The sequence below is a fragment of the Poeciliopsis prolifica genome, unplaced genomic scaffold (genome assembly GCF_027474105.1).
Source record: "Poeciliopsis prolifica strain line A6 unplaced genomic scaffold, Auburn_PproV2 SCAFFOLD077, whole genome shotgun sequence".
Lineage (NCBI taxonomy): Eukaryota > Metazoa > Chordata > Actinopteri > Cyprinodontiformes > Poeciliidae > Poeciliopsis > Poeciliopsis prolifica.
The window spans coordinates 238,673-264,366 of NW_026562452.1; the positions used below are offsets into that span (position 1 = coordinate 238,673).

Consider the following 25,694-nt stretch of genomic DNA (forward strand, 5'->3'; position numbering starts at 1 on the left):
TGTAGAAATGGAATCTCCTAAGACTTAGGGTTACTAACTTTAAATTTAAATAAAAATGTAAATTCCTTCTATGTTGTGACTTCAGGGGGCGTTCTTAGTACTTTTCCTTTGAGAGCAACTAAAGATACAGACGTCTTACAACGCTTATTATTTTTTTCGGGTTTAGTAGCTACGACTTAAAGATTTAAGCCAATCCCACTCGATAACAACTTTAAGACAAATACTTGCGAAAACATTCGCTCCTCCGTCAAAATAATATAACTTTATATCAGCTAAAAATTCAACAGAAGATCTCAGATTGGCTGAGACTAGGGAGTTGGAATTATATACTGGTGTGATATCTCTCATAAAATAGTCGATCTTTTCCGTGACGCACAGTTTCCGCGAAACTCAACCTGGAAAGCTAACGTGAACACGAAAATGAGTAAAAAAGACAACGGTAAGGAAAATGAACTACTTCAATTTATTTTCGATTGTTTTTAATCCCAGACAACGTTTTATTTCACGTGGAAAACGTTGGTGTTTCACCGAAACTTCGAAATAAAGTGTAGCTAAGTTAGCATAAAGCTAACGTTAGCTAACCCGAACAACAGTTTGTTGCGGGAGAATATCTGAAAGAGGCATAAATGATTAAGAGTCATAAGATGTGATGAAATCGAGTAAACTCAAACGTAAAAGTGCATTAAGTCTGTCACAATGGCATAATGTTACTATCTGCACAGCCTTAATATTTTGTTCATTACAGGACCGTCTATCATCCTCGCCTATCTAAATGAAAAGAACCGTCCCTACAGTGCTCAGGATGTCTTCAGCAATCTGCAGAAGCAGCATGGGTTGGGAAAAACTGTGAGATACATTTTTTCTTAATCTTTTGTTGTTGTATTTTTCTGATTTCGTGATTTGTTCTGGGTCAAATTACCCTCCATCCAGTCATCCGTAGTCAATTTCTTTAAATGTCAGTTTATGTATTTTAATTTGTGTATTAATTTGTATTGACTCATTTGTGATTATTTTTACAAAAACACAAATGAGTATAATTACTTTCATGTAAAATACTTATACTTATTTAAAAATACTTGGTTGTTCTCAACTTAGTTTAAAGATTAAAAATATGGTTTTAGGTAAACTTAATGAAGCATTTTTGGCCAAAGATGTTCAGTTGTAAATCTACAGAGGGCACAAGAGAGAAATCTTTAAAGCTGTACTGTTTGCAACCTGATGATGGATTGATTAACTTGCTTCACCAGGCAGTGGTCAAAGCCATGGAACTGCTGGCTCAAGAAGGCAAGATAAAGGAGAAAACGTATGGCAAGCAAAAGATTTATTTTGCTGATCAGGTTAGTCTGTTAATCTAGGATGTTCCATTGCTGTAGGCAGGGAGATGTCTGAACTATTTGTAATCTCACCCACAGTCTCAGTTCAGAGATGTGAATGATGCAGATCTGAAGGCCATGGATAAACAGATTTCAGAGCTCAGTGCAGAGGTGCAAACCCTAACCCAGAGCTGCAGGCAGCTAGATACAGGTAGACCGCTCTGCTGATTCAGATCATTAAAAAAAAAAAAAAAAACACTACTGAAGATAACATAATTAAGCTGTTTAGTCCAGTGGTGGAAATGCAGCTGAAATGAATTTCTTTGTACTATGCCAGAATTGAAAGAGCTGAACAGCTCCCTCACAACAGAGGAAATGATGGCAGAAATCCAGGAGCTGAAAGCCGAATGTTCTGGTTATAGAGAACGTCTGGAGAAGATAAAGTCAGCTACAAATCACGTAACACCAGAAGAAAAAGAGAAGGTATTAACCACTTTAAAACCTCAGTTAGTCTCTTACTTTGATTGTTCTGCATTTCTTGTACAATGTGGTGTGTGTTGTAATTTGCAGGTCTATAAAGAGCGTGATGTGTATGTAAAAGAGTGGAAAAAGAGGAAGAGATTGGTAGTGTATTTTTGTCAACAAATCAGTGTAAATTTGCACGTCGTGGTGAAGGAAAATTGCTTCGGAAGTGCTAAAATAGTTTTGTTTTTCTCAGGCTTCAGACATGATAAATGCCATCCTGGAGGGATATCCAAAGAGCAAAAAAGAGTTCCTGGTAAGATGACAAGGAAGTAATTAAATCAATTTTCCACAAATGTTAATTAACTGACAGTGCTTTTATTTTTCTTCAGGAAGAGGTGGGAGTGGAGACGGATGAGGACTGTAAGGTGGTGCTTCCCACCACCTGAATAAAACAGCTATACAGCTACTGAATCAGATCAAGCCTGGGTAGACTAGCTAAGAAAACTGATCACAGCGATCTAATCCCAAGAAGAAACTTTATTTATAACAGATTCTTTGAATAAATATGAATTTAACAGATTCTGAAATAGAAAATATAGCTGAAAGCATTTATGTACATCAGTATTAGTTAAATTAATCACAAATGTTGAGGCGTTCTAGAGGGATGCTCATCATCTCAGAGGCAACAGCGGTTTGTTTTCCAATTTTATAACCACAAAAACATACCTGAGTTCACAGTAATGTCAACAAATGAATGTTAAAAGTTCTACATATTCAGGTTGAGTTGTGAACAGTTTGTTTACCAGCTGAAATATGTTTATTTTTGTTTAAGATAGTGATATATCAAACTAATGCTTGATCACATTTTTAAGAGTACAAGTAAATAAGTTTATTGTGATTAAAGTGGTTCTTGTTGACTCGGTTTCTTTTCTCCTGCCACCTTACACTTTTTTTCTCCTAAAAGGGAAAATAAAATCAACACGTTAACAACGTCCACTGCATGTTTAGACACGCGTGTCGTCAAATACAAGCCTTATAAAACTTCCAATTCTGAGTTTACAAAAATAATACCAGACTGAATGGATGGACTTCTATACGATCTTAATTAGTAGCGTAAGCTCAATGACAGCATTGAGGTAATTGCAAGTGGCTTTATGGCACATGCATTAGACTTCAGTGGTATCTAAAAGTTAATAGTGATTTACCTTTGAAATCAAGTTCCTGAAAACACAAAAAAATTGTTTAAATTCAATGACTGAAAATTATCAATAAGTCTCCACTCCCCCCATGAGTACAGAAGTGTTTTGATTGATAAATGAGGGGAAAAAAACTGTAGTGGTAATCAACATACTGATCATAAAAGCTCACACAGCAGATCTAAACATTTATCATAGCAGGATTACAACAACTTATTCTAGTGATGTTTCATATCGAGTTAAAAAAGGCTTATCAAAGTCAACACTTGGTGTTTAACATTATCCTGTAAATAAACAACTTAAATTCGTTCACTGAGCTGTGACACAGAGGGTTAACATTCACAACATATGTTTTTCTGCTTTGCCCCCATTATAAAGCTATGCTTATTTAAACAGGGAGCTCCATCACAGTAAAGAGTCCATTCAAAGCAAACATCAGTGATAGAAATTCTGAGGCACCATATGGCATGCTCCTGAAAACAGAAGAGCTTGAAAAACTCATAACAATCCAACAAATTTCAGGAGTGACTTGTTTGTGTGCAGCAGCACAAAAAGCTCTTGTTCAGAATCCAGCTACATTAATGAGACAGAAGAAAAGCTGTGCCCGTTCTGCTTTCTTACTCTATTAATTTAAAGATGCAGCAGAAACATCACCATCACTTCATTTACGTCAAATAAATGATTTTTCCTCATGGTGTCTAAGCTGAGCAGATTTGCTCTGAATTGAATAACTGACTTGATATGAACGTCTATTTGTAGGCACACATACATAGTTGTGAACACATACATAGTTGTGAATATATATATATAGGGTTACCATTTAGATTATGAAACTATGCAACCTTGGGAAGAAGACCTGATAAGACACTACTTCCTGCGTCGTTTTGTAGGAAGCTTTTTATTCATATGTTCCATTTTCTGTGCTCTTTTTTTAAATTATAACTAGATGTTCTTTGCATACCACATTTCACTTAAAATAGTGAAATGTGGCTTAGAAGTTTGAGGTGGGGCAAAAAATACACTAAAGAGATGTAAATTTCTAACAGTAAACAGGTCACAAGGCAACCCTATTTAACTGCTCAAGCCAAGGCAACCTTTCATCTCTCCCCATAGCATCTGACGAGGGAATCTAATAACAATCCAGGAATCTCTGATGAGCTGAAGTCAATGTGAGGATTGTGGCAGATTGAAGTTTTAATTCCATCCTAGGAGGCAAGAGCAAGTTAAAAGTCAATTTCTGGAAGTTAGCCAGAGGTTTCCCCACAACTAATAAAGCTGACCATTGAGCTGCCGGAGCACTCCAACAACAAACTCTCGCAGCATCTGAGAAAGAAGAGAAACAAGGTCACTCCCTCTGCAGATTGATGTTTTGCTTTGTGCAGCGTCCGTCCATAAGAGTCCTTACCTGTGGCTTGCAGTGTTCCTCAATCCAGCTAAAAACACAGGCAGACAGTTCTTGGAAGCTGCTCATTGAAATAGAATTATTGAAAGACACAAATAGCGAGTCCATGATGTTCTGGAAGATGTTGAACTTGACCTGGTCAGAGACCTGGTCCTCTCCCTGCTGTGGGTTGTTCTGGTGGGCCTTCACTATGTGCTCATAGTTCCTGGAAGGAAACAAACATCTCATTTCCAATTTAGTGAAGAGCTGCAGTTTCTGTGTAGGAATAACATAATGATTTTCACAGTTTTCTTTTTATATATATCCTATTAGGATTCACACGTTTCAAAGAGGAGATTAATTGCAATCAAAGCTAAAAAGATGTTCTCTCTTTACCCATGATCAACATTTATTTTTAAATCCAAATTCTTATGGCAGTCAGGACTTTATGTCCTCTTTTCTCTAGATAAAGGGAGATTTTATGTTGCAAAAAATAAAAAAGAGTTAAACCACTTCCTCACGTTTTCATGATCTTCAAAGCCATCACTTCTTTCCTTAGGACAGAAACTTCCTCCTCTTGCTTCTTCTTTTCTTTATGAAGAAAGTGGATGTAGTCGATTGCTGAAACAATAAAACAAAAATGCATTAGTCACAGATCTTGGCACAGCACTGGGAAGTCAATTATGAGTTGCTGGCAATGCTGCTTCTCCCTTTTTATTTCTCACAAATGAACTCAGCCATGGCAAGATTTCAACAACTTCTTTTGTTTGATGCTCTTTTTTAACTCTTGAATTCAATTAAAAAGCATTAATTTTAAAACTATGAAACTATATGAAAAGGTGTGCAACTAAGAAAAAAGTGGTTTCCCCATCAATTAAACTTTTAACATATCATTGTTGAATTCTACTTAAAATTGAGCATAAAAATTTCAGGACTGCTGTTCAAGAAGTTAAAATAACAATATCCAAAAGTATTTATTATGAGGATAGAATCTACAATCAAAACTCTGTCATTTTGGCTCCATAAAATCAGAACTTAAAAAAACAACAACAATGCAAGTACAAACATTATTGTAAAAAATTACAAAAGGCAGAATAAAGCACCAGTTTTTGTTTTATTTCTTCAGCAATAACATTGTTGAGTTAGGGATGAAACTACATGTAACACAAACAGAAACTGTTTTCTGAATACATTAAGGCACATTGGCTCACAATTCATAAGGCATTTGTTGACTACAACTTACTTTTCTGAAGAATAGTAGCCTTGCTGATCTTTTGTGCTCCGACAGCAAACTCAGACTGCTGTTGGCAGGTTGGAACTATTGCCTGAAGGTCATCATAACCTTTCTGGTGTTAGAATGAGAGAATAAAATTAGAAACTTCTAGAATATGTATAATATTTGATAATTGGGGGACAAGGAACCTGATGTGAAGTTACCTTGATTGCATCTCTACGCTTCTGCTCAGCTTGTGTGTGTGCTTGTCTCCTTCGGTCTTTATATGAGTCTTTATACGACGTCTCATGCCTGTAGTCGCTGTCTTCATCATCTGTTAGGGAACAAATTCATTTTTATCATGGAAACATGTCTGTATTATAAATCACTAGGAAAATGAATCACCAAAATAGAAAACACTAAGTACCCTTTAAGTCAAATTTGAATTTACTCTTTCATACTTTTCCAAATTCAATCAAACCTCTAAATTTTTTGCTGCGTCTTTTGGTTTTGGACATTTGAGTAACAGCTATCAAATGAACATTTAAATATGTTTAAATGCTCTGATAGCTAAAGTCAGATTTTTTTTCTTAACATATTTATTAATTAAGGATGGAATTTTTTGTTCAGATTTTTCATATTTACATTTTAATTGGATTATTGACCAGAATAAAGAGTGGATATAATAAGCTAAACCATCAACCTTTGTAGACCAAGTTTGCTATAGTAAACTTTCACTTTACTCTGTGTTTATTTTGAATCCTATGATAAAAATAAATTGTCCCTGTAGTTGTCAAATCTTATTATCTGTAGATTACACAAATAATGAAAAACACAATGTTAAAATTGGTTTCCGAGCTCCAGACTATTTAAGGCAGCGCTCTGAACTGACTTTAGATCTGCTCTGTTTCAAGAGTTGTCAGATGCCAATCAAACCAAGCAATATGCTGAATGATTTATGAAAGAGCATTTAAGTGAAAAACAAAAATTCTGATATGTAAAATTTTAAACGCAAGACCTCATTTGGTAAATCAAAGTTAAGCATGCCAATTTTACATCAATGTATGTAAACCCACTGTGTGTATTGAACATCAGGAGATGTTAGTCTTTTAAAAACATTCAAATTATGCAAGTCTGGAAAATCAGATTTTGCATTTTTACCAGACCTGAAATTAATTCTATGCATTTTTTTATTTTTCAAGGGCAGGAACCCTGACTATTTGATATACTGTGCAACTCTAAACATATTACACATGGACTGTAAATAGCTGTAAGAAAAAACAATTATCTGTTAAAAAGACAATACCTGTATTTGGAACTGAAGAGGCACTTGTAGAACCGATACTGTTTGCCCTGGACACAATGCTACCTTTTCTGGCAGTATCAGTGAAGAAACCTGAGTAAACAAAACAATAGATATGAGAAAATAAAAAACAGGAGAGGCAAAAGATCACAGAGAAAAGATGGCATGTCATGCAAGAAGTACTTACTGGTGTCAAAGCCATTGTCGCTAAAAGCCCCGTCTGTCTGCCCGGCCATCACCAAGTAGCAGAGAAGAAATAAAATATAGTGTGAGGTCGAAATGACAACATGTGCTGTCCTAAATATGTTGACAAAAGAGCAACAAGCCAGTCCAACCCCCCCTACTGAGTAATGTCCTGACTTGTCCATTTCAAGTACAACAGAAGATAAACGATGTGTCAAATCGGTTTTATTGCTGGATGTAGGGCAACGTAACACAATGGGTTTATTGCCTGGTTGTGTTAGCCCAGATTTTCCACTGCGAATAGTGGAAAAAAAAAACGAGAAACACTGTCTACTGTTAGGAGTTATCTTAAAAAAGAATGTTGTTCGACAAAATAGGTTTAAAACTCGATTCAAGGCTCCAATTTCTCAAATTTTATTAATATATCTTTCGTCAGCAAGAGTTTGCACACTAAAATTAATGCTCAGTTGAATGCAAATAAAATATAAAGGTTAAATAATAAGAAAGGATACAATAATATTGGCAAAGAAACGGCTTAGTGTGAAACGTATCAAGTAAGACGAAGTGGCCATTTAATAAGCCTTTCAACTTCACTTAAAATTGCTATTTTAAATGTAGTTTAATGCCTTAGTTGTTTTCTTCTTCAAGCTAATTTAGAAGAAAACAAATATTAGATAAGAAACACGAGTTTCTCTTTTTAGTCGGCTTTGTTTACTTTGCTAGCACGTTAGCCATCTGTTCCAATGTTACTGAACGTGATGAAGCTAACGCTACATTAGCAGCGCCGTTCAAACTTCAGCATTTCCAAACAGTTTATTAAATATTACAGATGTCACAGTAAAAACAATGAGCAGGAACCTGAAAAGTGGTCTTTAACAGTGACTTACTTTCCAGTGGTCCTCTGGAGACGTAGTTGGATCCGTCATTTTGGAATGCTAAATAAACTAATAGCGTGGCTGTCTTCAGGTGCTGCTCAGAAAATGAAAATAACAGCGCCAAAATAATTCAAAATTAAACGTTAAGCAGTAGATTGAAGTCACATTAAACAAATGTGAACATTGATATCGACCTGTTGAAGATGCAACCCCTACTTTACTCAAACTATGAGTTTTCTCGTTCATTTGTAGAACACATAAGTATAGTAAGTATAATTTATCTGGATGGAACAGCTAGGTGGAACAAAGACTTGAATGCAACGACAACTAAACAAGTTACCTCATAAATATTTATGAGACTATTCAGAATATCATACTTTAAATTTTGTCTTTTGAACACTTGCCCAAAATATTTGACGTTGATAATGATAAATTCCTATCACTGAGAGGACTCTAAATGTAACACCACTACATGCATTTGCTGACTTTTGCCACATAGAGGCACTGTTTCATTGCACTTGCAACATTTACCTTCCTTTGCCTGACGTAAATACAGTATGTTAAATTAACATACTGTATTTACTATATAGTAAAACACATCTTCGTTAATTTGGAAGGATGACTCAGTACCAAGACTGCTTTCAAGTGCGCCTCTAGAAATAGCAACAAAAAAGTCCAGATTTAAAGTATGTTCAAGAAATCTTAGCCGTCTCAAATAAATAAACAGTGAGGACAGTGAGGGCTGTTGCAAATATTGTAATAAGTTGCTTTGACTCGACGCTAGCTTTTCAGCTTTCAGTTCATGAGCAGTACACACACAACAAGACACTTAAAAGTAGTAGCAGGTAGTTGAAGTCAATTTTGAAATAGCATTAATTAACTAACTCTCAATAAGAATACTTAAACATTAAACTAATCAGGAAATAGGAAATTGACTAACATAATGACCCTAAATGCATCTCAGTTAATGCAACAATTGATTTTACCGCACGGAGGCGCTGTTTTATCATTCTTTCCATAGTCATCTTTATTTACCTGACTAGCAACCGTCTAAGGAATTACTCTGGTAATTTAATCATATAAAACATAAGTTTAGGGAAACAAACGTCTCTAGTGCAAATATTTTTACCACTAACTCGGGGAAGTTTCCTCCTGTTTTAAAGTTTTCAAGTGCAACTGCTAATGTAATAACTTCATTAAAATAACTTCATATCTTATCTTCGAGCCACCACCACACTGTACTTTTCTTTTTCTAATCATACACCTATTTCATGCATACTAATGGTTGCCAAATTTGTCTTCCACCCTGTCCTCTACACCAGATTCTGTTGCTGTCACACAGGAAGTTGCTCTTCTGCTTTTGTGCTTCTGTGGTTTCTGACTTAGTTACAGAGTGTATCACACTCCCTCTCCTTCCTCTCACACACAGGCCTCTGAGTTTTACTCTGCAGAGAAGTTTTCAACCCGTGCAGATAGTTGGTGAGACACAGGCTAGGTTTTATTTCTCAGTTCTGTCCAGACCTGACTGTTTTTTTTTAATCTTGTATCTAGAGATGTTAATCAGAGAGCAAACATGAGGACAACCCAACCTTTTTCTTCACCTCTTGTGTCATCTGGACAAGCAAGATTTTAGTGAGCAGGAGACTTAATGTTCATCACCTTGAAGGACCAGGACTCTCTCTCTCTTGTCATTTGGAGTGATCACCTTTCCCTACTCTGCTGTGGAACAGTCAGATTTTTTTGGTGAATTGGTTTGTGTACAGCTTTCCCCCTGGATTACTTGTGGAGATTAGTGATGGGGAATGCGGCCGCAGGGGGCTTGGAGCTAGAGGCGGCCGAAGGCAGAGAGGCCAGGAACTCAGTTTCGGCGATGAGCGACCCCACACTGTCTTTGCAGAAGAGGCAATCTTCTTCACCAAAACTTCCAATGCCCCCAGAAGAGGAGCTGGAGGAGCGCTTCAATGTGGTGCTGGTGAGTAGCTGAAGAACACACCCTTACTGCACATAAAAACAAACTAGATTATAGAGATCTGCACAGACTCAAGGAATTGTGTAAGTTCTGGTAGCACACCAGCTGATCAGGAAACACAGCGCTAGGAAAACAAAATCAATTGAGACTTAAATTAAGTGAAGGTAGACATGTTTACCAATATTTCTATTACTTTTTCCACTTCCTATCTCAGTTTCTTCTGAAAATTTTATAACTACTGATCAGGATTTTTGAAAGCGATCAATAATTGGTCATTTTGTTCAAATGTTCACAAATAATTCAATGTTCTTCTGAAGTGCCTGTCTACAAGGCGGGCGACTGGTGCCTGCCTGGGTAGCTGGCCTCAAGGGGAAGTTGAGCAACACATTTTATATGAAAGCACACAGGACCGGAAAGCAAGAGTTTCACCATTCTTTCAACAGTCCCAAAGGGCTGGGGACAAAAACCCCCAATCTTCAGGAGTAATACATACAGTATTTGTTTAAATCACACAGCCACCAGCAGAAAGTCAAATTCTTATAATATATGAACAAAAAACCTTTTGAGTTGGAAAAGAAGATCTGTGAAACTAAAGATTAGTTTCACTTGGTCTAGGTTATGTTGGTGTTAGCAAAGTAAAGCACTAATGAAATCCAAAGAACAGAGATTATAAATTGAGACGTGATTATGACGAGCTGATTTCAGATACAACAGTATCAGAATGAAGATTTATTTCTGCAATTTACAGTGTGAAGTTGCCTTCCCATGTAAACATTACAACAGGAAGAAGTGGTTTGCTTTATTCTTTATTGTTCTCTAGATTTACTTAATAGTAGTAACAACTAAACAACATTCCAAATGAAAAAATGAAACATAAATGTATTAGTATTTATCTCAAAACAAAATAATTTTCTATGCAACATATTATAAACTGGCTGTGAAAAGAGTTTCTTATTGCATCTTAAATTTACTTAAGACGTTAGATTAAGTCCTCAAAATACTGCTCCAACATCCAGATCTGCAATGGTGCCACAACATTTGACACATTGAATTAGAAAAGAAAACCCTAACAATATATTTTTATGTGAATGCAATTTAATATCAGGCATGAAAGGGGAAATATAAAATTGCCAAAAAGCATTGCTAAATTACTATAATGACTGGTCTCCTAGGTTTCCAGATGACTAAAGTCATGCTGGTGGTGAAAGTCATGCAATGCATTTATTTTATAAAGCAGACTCAACGAGAGATGCCTACATTTGATATCAACATTTAAAGTTAAGGTCTTCTTGTATGGAGTTTGCATGTTCTCCATTAGCATGTGTGTGTTCTGACTTGGAACTCTGGCATCCACAGTCCAAAAAGCAAGACTGTTTGGTTAATAGGTTACTAAGCTGCTCAGAGGAGAGAGTTTCCATTGTAACTGGTAACTGTAACTGGCAAGCTGTCCAGGATATCTCTCAACTCTTAAACAATGATTGCTGGAGATAGGCACTATCTCCAGCTGGTATGGAGTATAGATAGGTGGATGGACTTAGATCATCTTCACATTTTAACGTAGCTGTTTATCTACATTTTACACAGACATATGTCATAGATTAATTGAATATTTAGGATAATTTACCCCAGGAGCTGCTGTTCATGGTTTGTGCATCAGTCGAAGGTGGAGAAAATAAAGAGTATGCACCGTCATAACTGTAATATGTTGTTTCATGATTGTAATTGTAATTGTAGAGAATATGAGTATGTGAGTCTCACACATTTTCCTCAGGCTGGACGGGCCGAGAAAACAGTATTTGTCCTCTTACAGATTTATTCTGCTTTCTTGTCACAATTAAATGTTTTATATCATCAGACAAACATCAGTGTTCCACAAATACACCTTGTGTAAATACAGAACAAACAATTTTTGAATGGCTAAGCATTAAGAAGAAAGAAAACATGTCCAAACCAATCTGGTGCTGAAACCAAGAATTAACTGTCAATAACCAAAATTTTAAAGCTGAGTTTTGGGTGCAACAGTTTTACTTGTCACACCCGGGCTTGATTGCTTTCTAACCTGTAGAATCACTTAAATAGAGCCTGTCTGATGAAATTAAGTAAAAAATTTTTAAACAGATAGGAAATTGCTCCAAAGCTATTTTTAATAGGTTGGTCTTTGGTGAATCACAGTGAGTACCATTATTTACAAAAGAAGCAAATATAGGAACAGTGGAGAAACTTCATAGAACAAGCTGGCCTTCTACAATTACTCTGAGTGAATTAGCAACTCATAGATGAGATTATAAAAGTCCAGGACAGCGTCTAAAGTACTGCAGGCCTTAATTAAGGCAAATGTTTTTGCCCAAAAAGAAACTGGGCAAAAAAAGAGAAGAGTTTCAAGACAAAATAATAATAAAAAAAACATCTCACATTTATCACAAACAGAATCTTAATGATCTCAAAATCTTTTTGGGAAATAATCTGAGGTCTTTATAGACACAAAAAAAAAAACATTCTGGAGAGTGGACCTCTAGTTACATTCTTGTTAAATGTAAAACTTACAGAGCCTTTTCCAAAAAAACAAAACAAAAAAAAAACAATATGCTGACAGGAAAACATGCTGATTGCAGGATGATGATCTGGGACTGCTTTGCTTTCAAAATGCAAAGAATGCTGAAGGAGAATGTCCAAAACACACCATAAAATCCACCTTTGAATGGCAAAAAAAAAAAAAAAAAAAAAAACTTGTAGAGTGGCCTAGTCAAATTCTGGACTTAAATCTGCTTCAGATGCAGTGGCTGTTGAAAATCTGCCTGACTTAAAACAGTTCTGGTAAAGATAATTTTGTTTTTCTTAAGAAATCAGATGTGCTCTTCAAAACTGTATTTTGATAAACACAGACTTATCTGTATGTTGGTTCACTATGTTGGTTCACGTAGTGAACCAACATGACCCGTGCTACTTCGTGCCTGTTGCACCCTCCCAATGCTCATATGAATGTATGACCTCACTTCCTCTTTTAGCAGAACACTTCCAATGTAAGCTTAAGATTTAATCTTTAAACAAGAAAGACATTTTGCACAAAGTGGACATTTTCTTTCTTTATTAACAACAGTTTTTTTTCTAAACATTGACAGCAGAAGTCAATGTGCATGACTTACATTGTCATCTGGCCTTTTTTCTTACCACAAAACCCACGAAGGGGCTCCACCCTTGCCCCACCAAGGAAGAAGCACAGTTCTTGTACCCCAGGCAACGGGCCATTTCCGTTTCGAACCTCTTCTTCTTTTTTATATGTGAAAAAGAAACACCAAGTTGCTGTTTGGGTGTGCATGGGATAACTCAAAACCACACCCAGTGCTGAGTTAACTTATTTGTCTTGACAGTAAAAGTGTGCTTTGGGGTTTTTAGGTTAGAACAAAGTGCATAATCTGACTGGAAGTATTTTAAATTAAGTTTGTAAGAAACACAAGATTTGCACAGGAATATATTAATTTAATTACAGGCTCCCTTCTTTGATGCTGAATTATTCACATTTATTTTTGTCTATTTATTTTATTTCTTCATGTTTTAAAGAGAATAACCAGTTTTTATTTGAGAATTCAGTCATTATATGAATTCCGTTGTGCCCTTTCTTAACACTAAGAACTAAACTTATGATCTTACTACAACAGCATAATTTATGAAGGTGGGGGTTTTCAGTTGTGATCCCTGTCTACAGTTCTGAACCGTAATAATCTAAAAGATTACGGAGAACAGAAGTCTAAAAACAAGATTTATAAGTTTAGTTAATCTTTTATTTCCTCCACGCAGTCGAACAGTATGGATAGAGATTTTTTTTTATTTCTAACTATATGTCTGCTGATGCAATGCACATCAAATAAGAAATGAAAAGTCTATAACAATCAGCAGCGTATTATCTTAGGGCTAACTTTGACTTGGGAAAAACTAAGACAAAAATATAGTCAGATGTTATTGGAAACATGGGCAAAAGCCAGTGTCTGCTGGCTTGTATCAATATCACCAGCTACACTTGTGTGCTCTTCTGGGATGGAGAAAGCTGCCCGGAAGTATTGCAACATGAACCAAACTAAGGCCAACTTTTCCAGGGTCATTTGTCCATCTTATTATAGGACAATGCAACACCGAAGTCCCACCAGACTTTCCAAAAGTATGGAAAGAAAAGAGAAATAGAGCAAAGGGAGTGAATTTTTAATCTTGTTGATTTGCTGTAACATTGCCAATACGCAATAAGGAAGACGTAGCAAAACAAAAAGTCATGAGAGGTGCACAAACAGAATAAAAGGCAACCCAACAGTAATAACCCAAAAACATTTGTGAAAATATTTTTATTTATTTCAAGATGTGCAATATGGAGGAATTAGAAGTTTTATTCCTGGATCTCTTATAGATAAAGTATATTTTAAGCATTGTGATAAAGCAGCATTATAAAGTTCTAAAAGCTTAATTGTTTTGCTTTTTTGTTTTATCAAGCTAAAGTGGTAGTCAGCGAAAAAGACTTCTGAGGTTCTGTTTATCACAAATATATTTTGGGAGATGAAGTAGCTTTTGACAACCAACCATAACTCATGCAAACAGTGAGTCATCTTTTCTCTGAACAGGTGCATCCTCCTACTTCTTACTGACATTTGATATACATATGTTTAGACTGACATACAATTGCAGAAGCAGAAAAGAAGGAAACAATGTATAAATGATATTGTTGTGCCTTGACAAAACATTTTTCCCCCTTAAGGATTGATTCTGTTTTTGCTTTAGATCAGCAAACAAATTTTAATATCAGAAAAACCGAGTAAAGACAGTTTAATTTAATTTCAATGATTAAAAGAAAAAAGCTATCCAAAACATCTTGTTCTTATGTCAAATATGATTGATCCTCTTTTAAACATGAACTCCAATTAAAAAAAAAAATGTTTCTGCTTCTTAAACAACAACCTGCCAGATCCAGAGAATCTAGAAATCACTTGAATAAAATGTGTCTGGCATGAAGGAGACTGAAAGACACGACAAGGCAAAACACAATGTCCCCAATCAAAGAAAATTCACAAACAAATGAGAAACTAAGTCATTGAAAAGGGTTACAATGCCTTTTGTAGTTCTTTGGGATTTCAGTGAACTACAGTGAGACCAACTGTCCACAAATAGAGAAAATAAAAAAAATGTGTGAGGCTTCAAGATTGGCCAGCCTGCCAAAATTACTTCTGCATTGACGACTCATTCAGAGTATCACAAAGGAACAATCATTGAAAGCACCGCAGGCCTTTTTTGCCTCAAGTTAAGGTTAGTGTTCATGATTCAACAATAAAAAAGAGAGGGGACAAAAATTATGTCTAAGGAGAAGTTTCAGTTTACAACCTCTGCTGACCAAAATCAACAGAATGACCTGTCTCACGTTTGCTAAATGAATATCTCGATGATCACCAAGATATTCATCCATTCATTTTCTAACACCCTTGTCCCTCATGGAGTCGGGTAGGGTGTTGGTACCTATCTCCAGCTAAGGTTTCGGGCGAGAGGTTTGGGTACACCATGGACAGGTCACCAGTCTGTCGCAACACAGAGACAGACAGGACAAACAACAATGCACGCGCACTTGGGGAGAATTTAGAGAAATCAATTAACCTAACAGTCATGTTTTTTGGAGTGGAAAGTATTCTGTATACATAAGTTAAAACTGTTTTAAATGATCATTTCTGTAAAACTTGCACAGTATTTGACAAAATAGTACTGAAAGTCAAACATGGGTCATAATCTGGGTCTGCACCTGAGAGAATATCTACAAATCTGGGTGTTTAAATTCAAAGCACACTAAGAGGTTCAAATAAAATCAAATTAAGTATCTGGAGTGGTCTAGTCAAAGCTTAGGATTATATATCCACTTCGTATTCTGTGGCAAGACTCCAAATAGGCCATTCAAACATTACAGTTTGGTTGAATTCAAACTGTCTTGCAAAGAAAAGTGGGCCAAAATCCCTCCACAGAAATGTAAAGACTCACTGCCAGTTATTAAAAACATCTGATAGCAGTTGTTAGCAAAATTAGTTATTAGGTTTATTGGAAAATTACTTTTTCACATTTAGTCAAATTAGTTTAGATAGCTGCTCCCTCCTTAATTAATTAATTTTTTACTCAGGCAATCAATGTCTGATTTTAAAATTTCCTGATGATGTGAAACTATTAGTTGTAACAAAAGAGCAAAAGCAAAAGAGATCAGAAAGGGATCAATATAAATTTCTCTATCAAAATAAAAATAATAATTTCTCTTTCTCTTTTCCTTCAGAGCTACATGAATTTGCCCCCGGACAAACTTAAGCTATTGAGTCAATATGACAACGACAAGAAATGGGAATTAGTCTGCGATCAGGTGAGTGTTTTTGCTGGTGTTTCATCCTTTCAACCACAAAAGACGTCATGGCACTGAACAGGGTTGTTGCATCAGTGCTTTCACCAGGACAGAGTTGACTGAAAGTACATAAACATTTAGTGAAAAAAAATGGTGTGATGTGTGCAGGGTGGAAACCCTGCAGCTCAGTTTCAGTGGTGACAACTGATGGAGCTGTTACTATGGTAATCTAGGGTGGTTGGTGTCATTTTTTTTGTATTTAGTGGTGCATGCAGGAATAGCTTCAAATGGTGCACAAATATGATGACTGTGCGTTTGTGCTCGTCACTGGTTTTCTAATAAATTGTGAAGCGCCATATGCATACGTTAAATCTGTTTTCTGTTTCCCACCAGGAGCGCTTCCAAGTGAAGAGCCCTCCCTCCACTTACTTGTCCAAGATAAAGAGCTTCTACCAAGATCAAGGAGGGGTGTCCCGCAGGGTCAGTGGGATGCATGACCCCCTGAATAATAGAATTAAGATCAAACTTAATCTTCAAACATGTGTAGTGACACCACAAAATGATCTCTTTTTTTTTCTTCCTTAGTCGAGGAAAAAAATTCAAGATGCCACCCAGGTTCTTAAAGCCTTGGAGATATCTCTTCGTACTAATCACATCGGGTCAGTATGTGGGATTTTTATTTCATCATCTGAAATGAAAATACAATTTATCCAGATTTTAATCCCAGCTTTAATTATAAATTACTCTGCATTTTTAAGGCCGATTCAGCTTTTACTGATTTTCTTGGGTATGTACGGTGCACAAATGTCATACAAAGGCCCAATAGTAAAGACGTTAACAAAACTGGATTTGCATTCAATACAACCATGCTATCAATCAAGAGACAAATTGTCTAAAACTTTTAATCTGCCTCTAGTGCCTCTGAGTTCAAAGTAACACAAGTTATGGCTTTGGAGTGTTTGAATAACTAATTAATTCCCACAATTTTTGCGCTCCAAAGCATATCAGTGACTCTTTTTGGATTATTTTGTGCTTTTAAAGTGATAATCTTGTCTCTGCTTCTTAAATTGTCACAATGTAATTTTATGAAGGGTGCTATAAAAAATGAATTTGCCTTGAATGAGTAACAGTCTAAATCTAAAATAGATCATAATAAGGAATGAACAAGGAAAACGAGTGTTGTCATTCATGATTCATCATATGTATTTGAATGACCCATCACACATCCACATCCATAAATAACGCAGAAGCATAAATAGTTCAGCAATATGGGTGGGAGGCACAGAACCCTAATGTTTAGATACCAACATTGAGTGTAACACAAAACATAGCTCTGTAATGAGGTGAGCAACATAAGTTATTTACAGGCGTTACTCTTTTAAAATTCTTGTAGCTTAAATTCTAATTGTAGTTTTTATGCAGACAAAACAATGAAGTTAACATAAATTTTTATTTCTGACCTCAGTGCCTAAACTCAATTCATTTTGTTTGTCGTTAAAGAATCCTGTATTCCTTGCTGCATCTGGTTGAAAACTTGACAAACCCTTGCTGTGCTACATTAAGCCTGTTTATATACTTTATTCGTCAGTGTAATTTATATTTTTTTCTTCAGATGGGCTCAGGAATTCCTTAATGAGCAGAACAAAGGCTTGGATGTCCTGGTGGAATACCTGTCCCATGCTCAAAGTGATACTTCGTGAGTACTTACAGAATATTTGCTGTGTTCTGTGATGGTGGCAACGTTTGTCACTAAGAGCAAATTTTGACATTTTGCAGATTTGATTTGGAGACCGTGGAAAATGGTGGCACCCTGTCAGACAGACAAAAACCAGCAGAGCGGTCAATGGAAGATTTGACCAAGAGCTCTAGTGGGGGTCACTCGCATGGGATGAGCAGAGCTGCACGTGCCCTAACTGTGAGGTAAGAAGCTGTACCCATAAACTATCAGTGGTATAATTGTGATTAGAAAGAGGCCGGGTCGTCTACATAGTTCTCATCACCATGAGATGTTCAGAAAAAGGAACTCGCAGCAAATTTAGTCGAACAGATGAAACAAAATTTCATCTGTAAAGCAGAAGCCATGGGTTATGTGGTCACAATGTTGAGACACTCAACCATTTTCTCAAAAAATGATGGGGTAGAATTTTTTCTTTCCGCAAGTGTCCTCTTCACATTTTATTTGAACTGATGCAAGATGTCAGAGACAAAAAAAAAATACTATTTTAGGTCAAAGTAATATGACTGACATCTTTAGCAGCTACAGGACTCCATTTATAGCTAAAGCCATTTGAAGCCATTATTTCTTGTCTCACAGCTTTTATTTATTTAACGCTTAAACTTAGTCTTCCTTTTCAGGATAAGTTCTACTCTGGCAAACAAGATGCATAAGAAGTCACATTTATCCCAGCAGAGAGATGATATACATGTGTGCATTATGTGCTTAAGAGCCATCATGAACTACCAGGTACAGTAATATCAAATAGTCTGAACATACAGACATGAATTGTCATCAAAATGTGTTGCAACAGAAAACTAAGTTTTAAATCTTTGGATGTGCAAAAATCTTAAGCTTCCTTTGACAAAGATGAAAGATGACCATTTTATAAAATTAAAGGTTGTTTTAAAACTTTCTTCTGCTTTCAGTCTGGTTTTAACCTTGTAATGACTCACCCACGCTGTGTGAATGAGATCACGCTCAGCCTCAACAGCAAAAATCCCAGGTGAGTTTCTTTGTGTTTGAGTTAAACTGTGCTTTACTGACCCATCTGCATGGATATCTGACATGTCCCAATCTGCCGTGACAGGACCAAAGCTCTCGTCTTGGAGTTGCTGGCTGCCGTTTGTCTTGTCAGAGGAGGACACGACATCATTCTTTCTGCTTTTGACAACTTTAAGGAGGTGAAATTTTTGGGGGAGTTTTCTAAACGCAACCAATGCCATGTGATTTTTGCTCTTTAGTAATTCTGGTTTTGCATGATGTTGTCATTGACAAGATGACACATCTTGCCAGTGACACAATCCACTTCTCATGTTGTTGCATTTCTAACTTTGTGAACTTGTCGTTCGAGTGTTCATAAGTCCAAACTCTGATGCAGTGCAGGATTAGGGCATATTTTTATAGTGTGTTTCGATAAGAAATCCAATACATTTAGCTGATCAAAAATTCTGAAAAGATATATTTATGCCCCCAGGTGGGCAACAGTCTAACTGCATATCTAAATGTTTATTGTCTTCAGGTCAGCAAAGAAAGAAACCGCTTTGAGAAGCTGATGGAGTATTTCCTCAATGATGACAACAATATTGACTTCATGGTAGGACCATGGATTTACCACCCCTTCTGTATGATGCTATCTAATTTTAGGCTATGAAACTTTTAGATAGTATTTCTTAATATTTGATATGTCAAAAAAATTAAACAAGTAACATACTTTTCTTTTTGAGTCTTAATATAGCGTTTTTTTTAACTGAACCAAGTAAAACTAACTTTGGTTCAACTTCCACATTTGTCGGCAGGTGGCCTGCATGCAGTTCATAAACATTGTGGTCCATTCAGTGGAGAACATGAACTTCCGAGTTCATCTACAGTATGAGTTCACACACCTTGGATTAGACAAATATCTGGAGGTCAGTGTTTGGAAAAATTCAGGTTAGACCTTCATATTCATCAGTAGTGCAGAAAAAATGCATCATTTCTAATAATGTGTAAGTTGACAGTGTTTTATGTTAAAGATGAATGAAGAGTTGCCATAAAATGAGCTATAAAATGAACCTGAGGCTATTTATTTGTCTTTAATGTAACAAACATGACAGTGATTGTAGGCATTAAACATACAATAATATTTATATGTGTATGTAGAACATATATTATTGTATGCTATATAACCTCTTTTAATTTGTTATCTTCATGCATTGCTGTGAAACAGAGTCTGAAACAGACTGAAAGCGAGAAGCTGCAAGTCCAGATTCATGCCTACTTGGACAACGTGTTGGATGTTGGCGCTCTGCTGGAGGATGCCGAGAACAGGGGAGGAGTACTGGAACATGTGGATGAACTGCAGAATCACAACATTCAGGTAAAATATTACATCTTACATAATTCTTAGCTCAGTAATGGAGACCACAACCAGTTTGTGGTTTAAATCGGGGCTTAACAGCAGGGTTATTTTTGCTTTGTGTTGCAGCTGAACTCCCGGCTTCAGGAGCTGGAGACTCAGACCACAGACAGAATATCTGAACTGGAGACTCAGCTCATGCAGGCCACCAAGGAAGCAGAGCTCCTCAAAGTAAGAACTAACAATGCATACTACCAGAGAGGCAAAGAGTGCAATCGTGACCTTGAGTACCATTGATAACCCTAAGATTAAATTTGAAAAAACATCTGATTAAGCTTTGAGAAGAAACGGATGTTATAGCCTATTTTTACTATGAAGTTGTGCATTTCCTGTTATTTTGCCACTGTGGCAACATAATCTGGTCATATTAATGCAAGTCTAGACAGCATTTTTATCTAAACAGAAATATATAAAGCTATAATGTAAAATTTTATATATTTTTGAACACACATTTATGTTTGAATGCAGTGCATTTAAAATCATTCTGACTTCCTGAATGTAAGTCTCAGAAAATATGGAGGAGTTTAGATGTGTATTTATACCCAATTTAATACATAGTACAAATCAAAGTGGGAAACTGATAAAACAACAGAAAGAGCAAGTTCCTGTCAATATCAAGTGACAAATAATTATGGTTTTCACTATTATATGCTGCCTGAGGTTGCAACCTATTTACTCAAGGAATATTTACCATTGACAAGCTGAGTTAAGACAATCTGTGTGTGCCTCTTTCAGGAAAGCCTCCGTGAGTCGTGTTCCCAGGTCAGCTCTTTGCAGCAGAGAGAACGAGAGCGGGAGCTGGACAGGGAGCGGGAGCTGGACCGGGAGCGTCGTGGCTCCTCTGTTGGTCAGTCACAATCTGAGCTTGAGCAGAAGATTCAGGAGCTGCAGGACAAGGGGGTGATCAAACTCGGACGCACTCCGTCAGGAGGCCTCGACATCCAGGTTGTGCCTGTGAAAGTTGTTGAGTATGTCCAAAGCCCGTCCTCCTCCATCGAACCAAGCATCCAAACCTCAGCACCCACCACAACTGGTGGTCCAGGGGAGATCACAACTCCTCCTGTCCCTCCTCCTCCTCCATCCGATGGAAGTACAGTTGCTCCACCTCCTCCTCCTCCGCCTCCTCCACCTCCTCCTCCCCCATCCGGAGCAGGTCCACCGCCACCTCCTCCACTTCCAGCTGGTGCTGCATGTGGTGGACCCCCACCTCCTCCTCCTCCACCAAGTGGTGGACCCCCACCTCCTCCTCCTCCACCAAGTGGTGGACCCCCACCTCCTCCTGGAATTCCAAATGCCCAATCTGGTGAGGACATTGAGACAAATGGGAAAAATCTCACTAAAGCTCATAACCTGATTTGTGTTGACCACTTTCTGTTTATGTTTGGTCAGGGTTCAAGACTAAGAAGGCAATTCAGACCAAGTACAGGATGCCTTTGTTGAACTGGCAGGCTTTAAAACCAAACCAAGTAACTGGCACAGTGTTTAATGAGCTAGATGATGAACAGATCCTAGGGGTGAGATTTTGCGACTTTCAATATTTGCACTTTAAATTGGTCCTGTAATAAAATAATTAATTATCTCCGCCTAACATTCTGTCCCTACAAGGAGCTGAACATGGAAATATTTGAGGAACAGTTCAAGACAAGGGCACAGGGGAATACTGCAGATCTATCCAAGGTTAAGAAAAAGGTGGCACAAAAGGCTCCTACCAAGACATCACTTATTGACGCAAACAAGGCCAAGAATCTAGCCATCACTCTCCGCAAGGGTGGAATGGACCCATCGGCTATCTGCACAGCCATAGAGACGTATGTCCTTCTATTTCCCAGAATAAGTCTCCTCTTGTCCCTTTCACTGCTCTCTTTGATGCTAGTCCATCTATTGTACAGGTATGACCAACAGTCTCTGGCCATAGACTTCCTGGAATTACTTGAGCACTTCATCCCATCAGACTTTGAGATGAAACTTCTTGTGAACTATGAGAAAGAAGGCCGTCCACTGGAGGAGCTGACTAAGGAAGACCAATTCATTCTACGTTTCGGGAAGATCGCCCGTCTAAACCAGCGAATAAACACGCTTACCTTCATGGGCAACTTCCCAGAGAGTGTCAAACGCCTGCAGCCAGTCAGTTTGTGGTTAAAGCACTAAAACTTCAGCTGAAATAGGCTCAAACCAAATGGACTTATGGTGTTTTCACTTCATTCACAGCAACTGAACTCCATCATTGCTGCCTCCATGTCCATCAAGTCTTCAGCTAAACTGAAAAAGATCTTAGAAGTAAGTCAACCTGGATACACTGACTCCGAAGTGTGAGATTTTGCATTCAACTTATGCATTTTCTTTCAGATTGTTCTCGCCTTTGGTAACTACATGAACAGCAGTAAGAGAGGTGCGGCCTACGGTTTCAGGCTACAGAGTCTTGACCTTGTAAGTAGCTTTGCTTTGTAGATTTACTCGTGTGTTTGCACTAAACATTAAACCTGTTATGTCACCTTTCAGCTGTTGGAGACCAAGTCCACCGACCGCTCCCAGACGCTACTTCAGTTCATCACTAATATCATCCTTGAAAAATACCCAGACCTGGTCAACTTCCACACCGATCTTCACTTTATAGACAAAGCAGCTCTTGGTACATAGATACACCTCAATTAGCTAACATTTTTTAGTGTCTGAATGTGTTATTAAAACTATCGTTTTTCTTTGCCAGTATCCCTGGACAGTATTCTCCAGGATATCCGGTCATTGGAGCGAGGAATGGAGATGACCAAGAAGGAGTTCCTGGTGCAGGATGACAGCCTGGTGTTAAAGGAATTCATCAAAACAAACAGTGAGCACCTGGAGTCTTTGATCAAAGACAGCAAGTCGGCACAGGTTGGAATTTTGTAATTATGATCCCATGAAACAGCTTGTAATATGTTTATTATATTTACAAACATTTGTGCTTATCCCTCCAGGAGGCTTATGCCTCTGTCGTGGAGTATTTTGGAGAGAATCCCAAAACCACGCAGCCTTCCATGTTTTTCCCGCTGTTTGGGCGCTTCATAAAGGCTTATAAGGTGAGGTCTTTGTTGGATCCATTTCTACAACAGCTCATTTCATGCCAATAACCTTATCTGTATTTTCAATGCAGACTGCACTGCAAGAAATTGAGCTGAAAAAGAAAATGGAAAGGGAGAGTTCTGAGGAAAAAGAAGCACCAGCTCCAAACAAGCCTGCAGCACAAAAGGTAAGAAGATCCCTTCTTAGAAATGATGTTGACTGGAAGATTTTAGATTTTCTCCGATTTGTTGATTTACAGCATAGACTGTCTCAAACTAAACATTTCCAGACAGAGACAGGATTACAACAGCAGAGGGCTGCCAAGGGCACTACAGTTATCACAGAAGTTTGCCGTAAAAGTAGCACATCAGTATCATCCATATAAAACATATAATCCTCTGCTTAATCTGAATTTATTTCAGCTCAGAGTCAGTTCACTTCATCCCCAGTTTGTGCCCACATTTCTTAACAATTTGCTAACATTTATTTTTTAATGTGTTCAATTGTAGCCAGAAACAAAAACGTGATACTAGTGGTAGTTTGTTTGTCACTGTAGTTAAACATTTGTAACATAACGGTTCTAAAAATAAAAAAAAATTAAAATATCTATCAGATTTTTTATTGAATTGATTATTCTCTGAAGACTTTGCATCATTTTTTTATCCAACAAAAGATGAAACATCAAAAATATAGAATGATTAATTAAAATGATTGGATTACTGAAGGTTTTGAGGTTACTACAGAATTTCTCTAAAACAATAGCTATTCAGTATAAACCTCAAAGAAAGTAACTCCTGAGATTTTGAATGATTCAAGTTTGTTTGTGCTCTGTATGATTGTATTATGTTATTTCTTTCCTATTGTAAAGTATTAATTCCACAATGCATCCCCATAAAGTCTGAAATCTCTGAAGTAAATTTGTCAGCATTTCAAGGAAATCTTATATTTAGATTTCTTGGACACTGAAATTGTTCAAGCTCCTGTTTATGTCATTTATGTCATTGTGATCTAATATGAAAGAAACCTTAATATTAAATTTCTTGGGAAATTAGAATATAATGTGAAACCAATAAAATATAAACAGGTTTTAAATACACAGATTTCATGCTATGAGCATGCCAACACAATCACGGGCAAGACTGCTGACTTGACAGTTTTACAGCAGACAGACTGTGAAATCCTGTATAAGTAGAGTAAGCAACTAAATGTCATTGCTAGAGAAGCCTGCAGTTCACAAAGTGATGCATTTATGCATAACAGTGAACGGTTTAGTGGAAGAAAAAGGTGCGGTAGCAAAAGCTGCTATTGAAACAGCCATCAAAAGACTGTGCAGCAAAGGTGGAGGATTGTCAAGCATGGGGTGTGCCTGGAGTCTCTGACAAGATGAAGGACATTATTAATACAAAGTGAAGTGTTTTAAACCACTCAGCAACACAACAGGCTGACAAATCTATGCAACAAATGATTAATGCAGTAATTGATGCAAATGAGATCCAATCAAGAGTCTGTTCTAGACTATAATTGTCTGAGAAACTGAGTTTTTATTAACAGTAATCTGTAAATAGGAGAATTAACACAGATGTTTCAAATATATTACTCTGAATCAGTGATGTGATAATTTTGTGTAAAAATAGCCAAACAAACCCCGAAACACTTTCAATTATAATGTCAATATATGTCTTTTTTCAAGGGCCCCATGATGCCAAAGATGGATCTGATAGCAGAGTTAAAGAAGAGGCAAGTGAAATCTCCGGTACGAGAGGGAAAAGATGGTGCTCTGGAGGATATCATTACAGGTACAGTAACAAGAAACACTGTAGAGTTTTACACCAAAGTGTAGATAAAGGTCTACTTTCACAATTTGCTTGTTGTCGCTTTTCATCAGATCTGAGGACAGCGCCTTACAGACGCTCAGACGGTCGTCGCCCAGCTCAGCGCCAAGAAACTTGAGTCAATTTGGCTTATTTTAAGTGATTTTGATGAATCGGCATGAAATACACTGAAATATACAAGCAACTATATCTAGCTTTTAGAATATGATGTATGTACAATATAACATGAACAGCGTCAGTCATTTGGCATTGTGTATTAACTATATTTTTAGTATTACTTAGCTATGTAAATACAGAAAATGCAACATTTTCACCAATAAATTCACCGTTCATTCATCAAGACAATCTCAACCTTTTTTACGCTTCTTGATTATACCTGTATGCTCTAAAATTGTAAGACTGTTTAAAAAAAATCATGACTTATTTTTAAAGTAAACATTTCTGTAACCACTGTATTTTGTATTTGC

General features: G+C 36.9%; 3 protein-coding genes across 5 annotated transcripts; 2 read left to right on the top strand and 1 right to left on the bottom strand.

The window, feature by feature from the left end:
- Nucleotides 1-148: 148 nt before the first annotated feature.
- psmc3ip (PSMC3 interacting protein) lies at nucleotides 149-2,695 on the top strand. The gene is made up of 8 exons (XM_055021619.1): nucleotides 149-439; nucleotides 746-846; nucleotides 1,248-1,337; nucleotides 1,413-1,524; nucleotides 1,651-1,796; nucleotides 1,884-1,937; nucleotides 2,032-2,091; nucleotides 2,168-2,695. Exons 1-8 carry the CDS (start codon nucleotides 421-423, stop codon nucleotides 2,222-2,224), a joined length of 639 nt encoding a protein of 212 aa, XP_054877594.1. The 5' UTR covers nucleotides 149-420; the 3' UTR covers nucleotides 2,225-2,695.
- On the bottom strand, nucleotides 2,134-8,041 carry mlx (MAX dimerization protein MLX). 3 transcript variants are annotated; one of them, XM_055021616.1, is made up of 9 exons: nucleotides 7,941-8,017; nucleotides 7,059-7,103; nucleotides 6,875-6,964; nucleotides 5,793-5,902; nucleotides 5,599-5,701; nucleotides 4,877-4,976; nucleotides 4,380-4,581; nucleotides 4,255-4,297; nucleotides 2,134-4,179 (listed from the first exon to the last, which is right to left on the bottom strand). In XM_055021616.1, the coding sequence occupies exons 1-9, from the start codon at nucleotides 7,978-7,980 to the stop codon at nucleotides 4,169-4,171; spliced, it is 744 nt and encodes a 247-aa protein (XP_054877591.1). In that variant the 5' UTR covers nucleotides 7,981-8,017; the 3' UTR covers nucleotides 2,134-4,168. The 3 variants fall into 3 exon arrangements, with proteins under 3 accessions (XP_054877591.1, XP_054877592.1, XP_054877590.1); XM_055021617.1 differs by having other exon boundaries at nucleotides 2,134-4,297; nucleotides 7,059-7,095; nucleotides 7,942-8,041; XM_055021615.1 differs by having other exon boundaries at nucleotides 2,134-4,297.
- A 1,301-nt stretch (nucleotides 8,042-9,342) lies between these two features.
- On the top strand, nucleotides 9,343-25,679 carry fmnl1a (formin-like 1a). Its single transcript, XM_055021522.1, has 25 exons — nucleotides 9,343-9,901; nucleotides 16,182-16,265; nucleotides 16,638-16,724; nucleotides 16,830-16,903; nucleotides 17,857-17,940; nucleotides 18,021-18,164; nucleotides 18,600-18,708; nucleotides 18,888-18,964; nucleotides 19,049-19,142; nucleotides 19,481-19,555; nucleotides 19,758-19,868; nucleotides 20,168-20,317; nucleotides 20,426-20,527; nucleotides 21,092-21,659; nucleotides 21,746-21,870; nucleotides 21,962-22,164; nucleotides 22,246-22,480; nucleotides 22,565-22,633; nucleotides 22,703-22,783; nucleotides 22,856-22,985; nucleotides 23,064-23,227; nucleotides 23,311-23,412; nucleotides 23,487-23,582; nucleotides 25,086-25,191; nucleotides 25,281-25,679. The coding sequence occupies exons 1-25, from the start codon at nucleotides 9,725-9,727 to the stop codon at nucleotides 25,343-25,345; spliced, it is 3,312 nt and encodes a 1,103-aa protein (XP_054877497.1). The 5' UTR covers nucleotides 9,343-9,724; the 3' UTR covers nucleotides 25,346-25,679.
- Nucleotides 25,680-25,694: the final 15 nt, after the last annotated feature.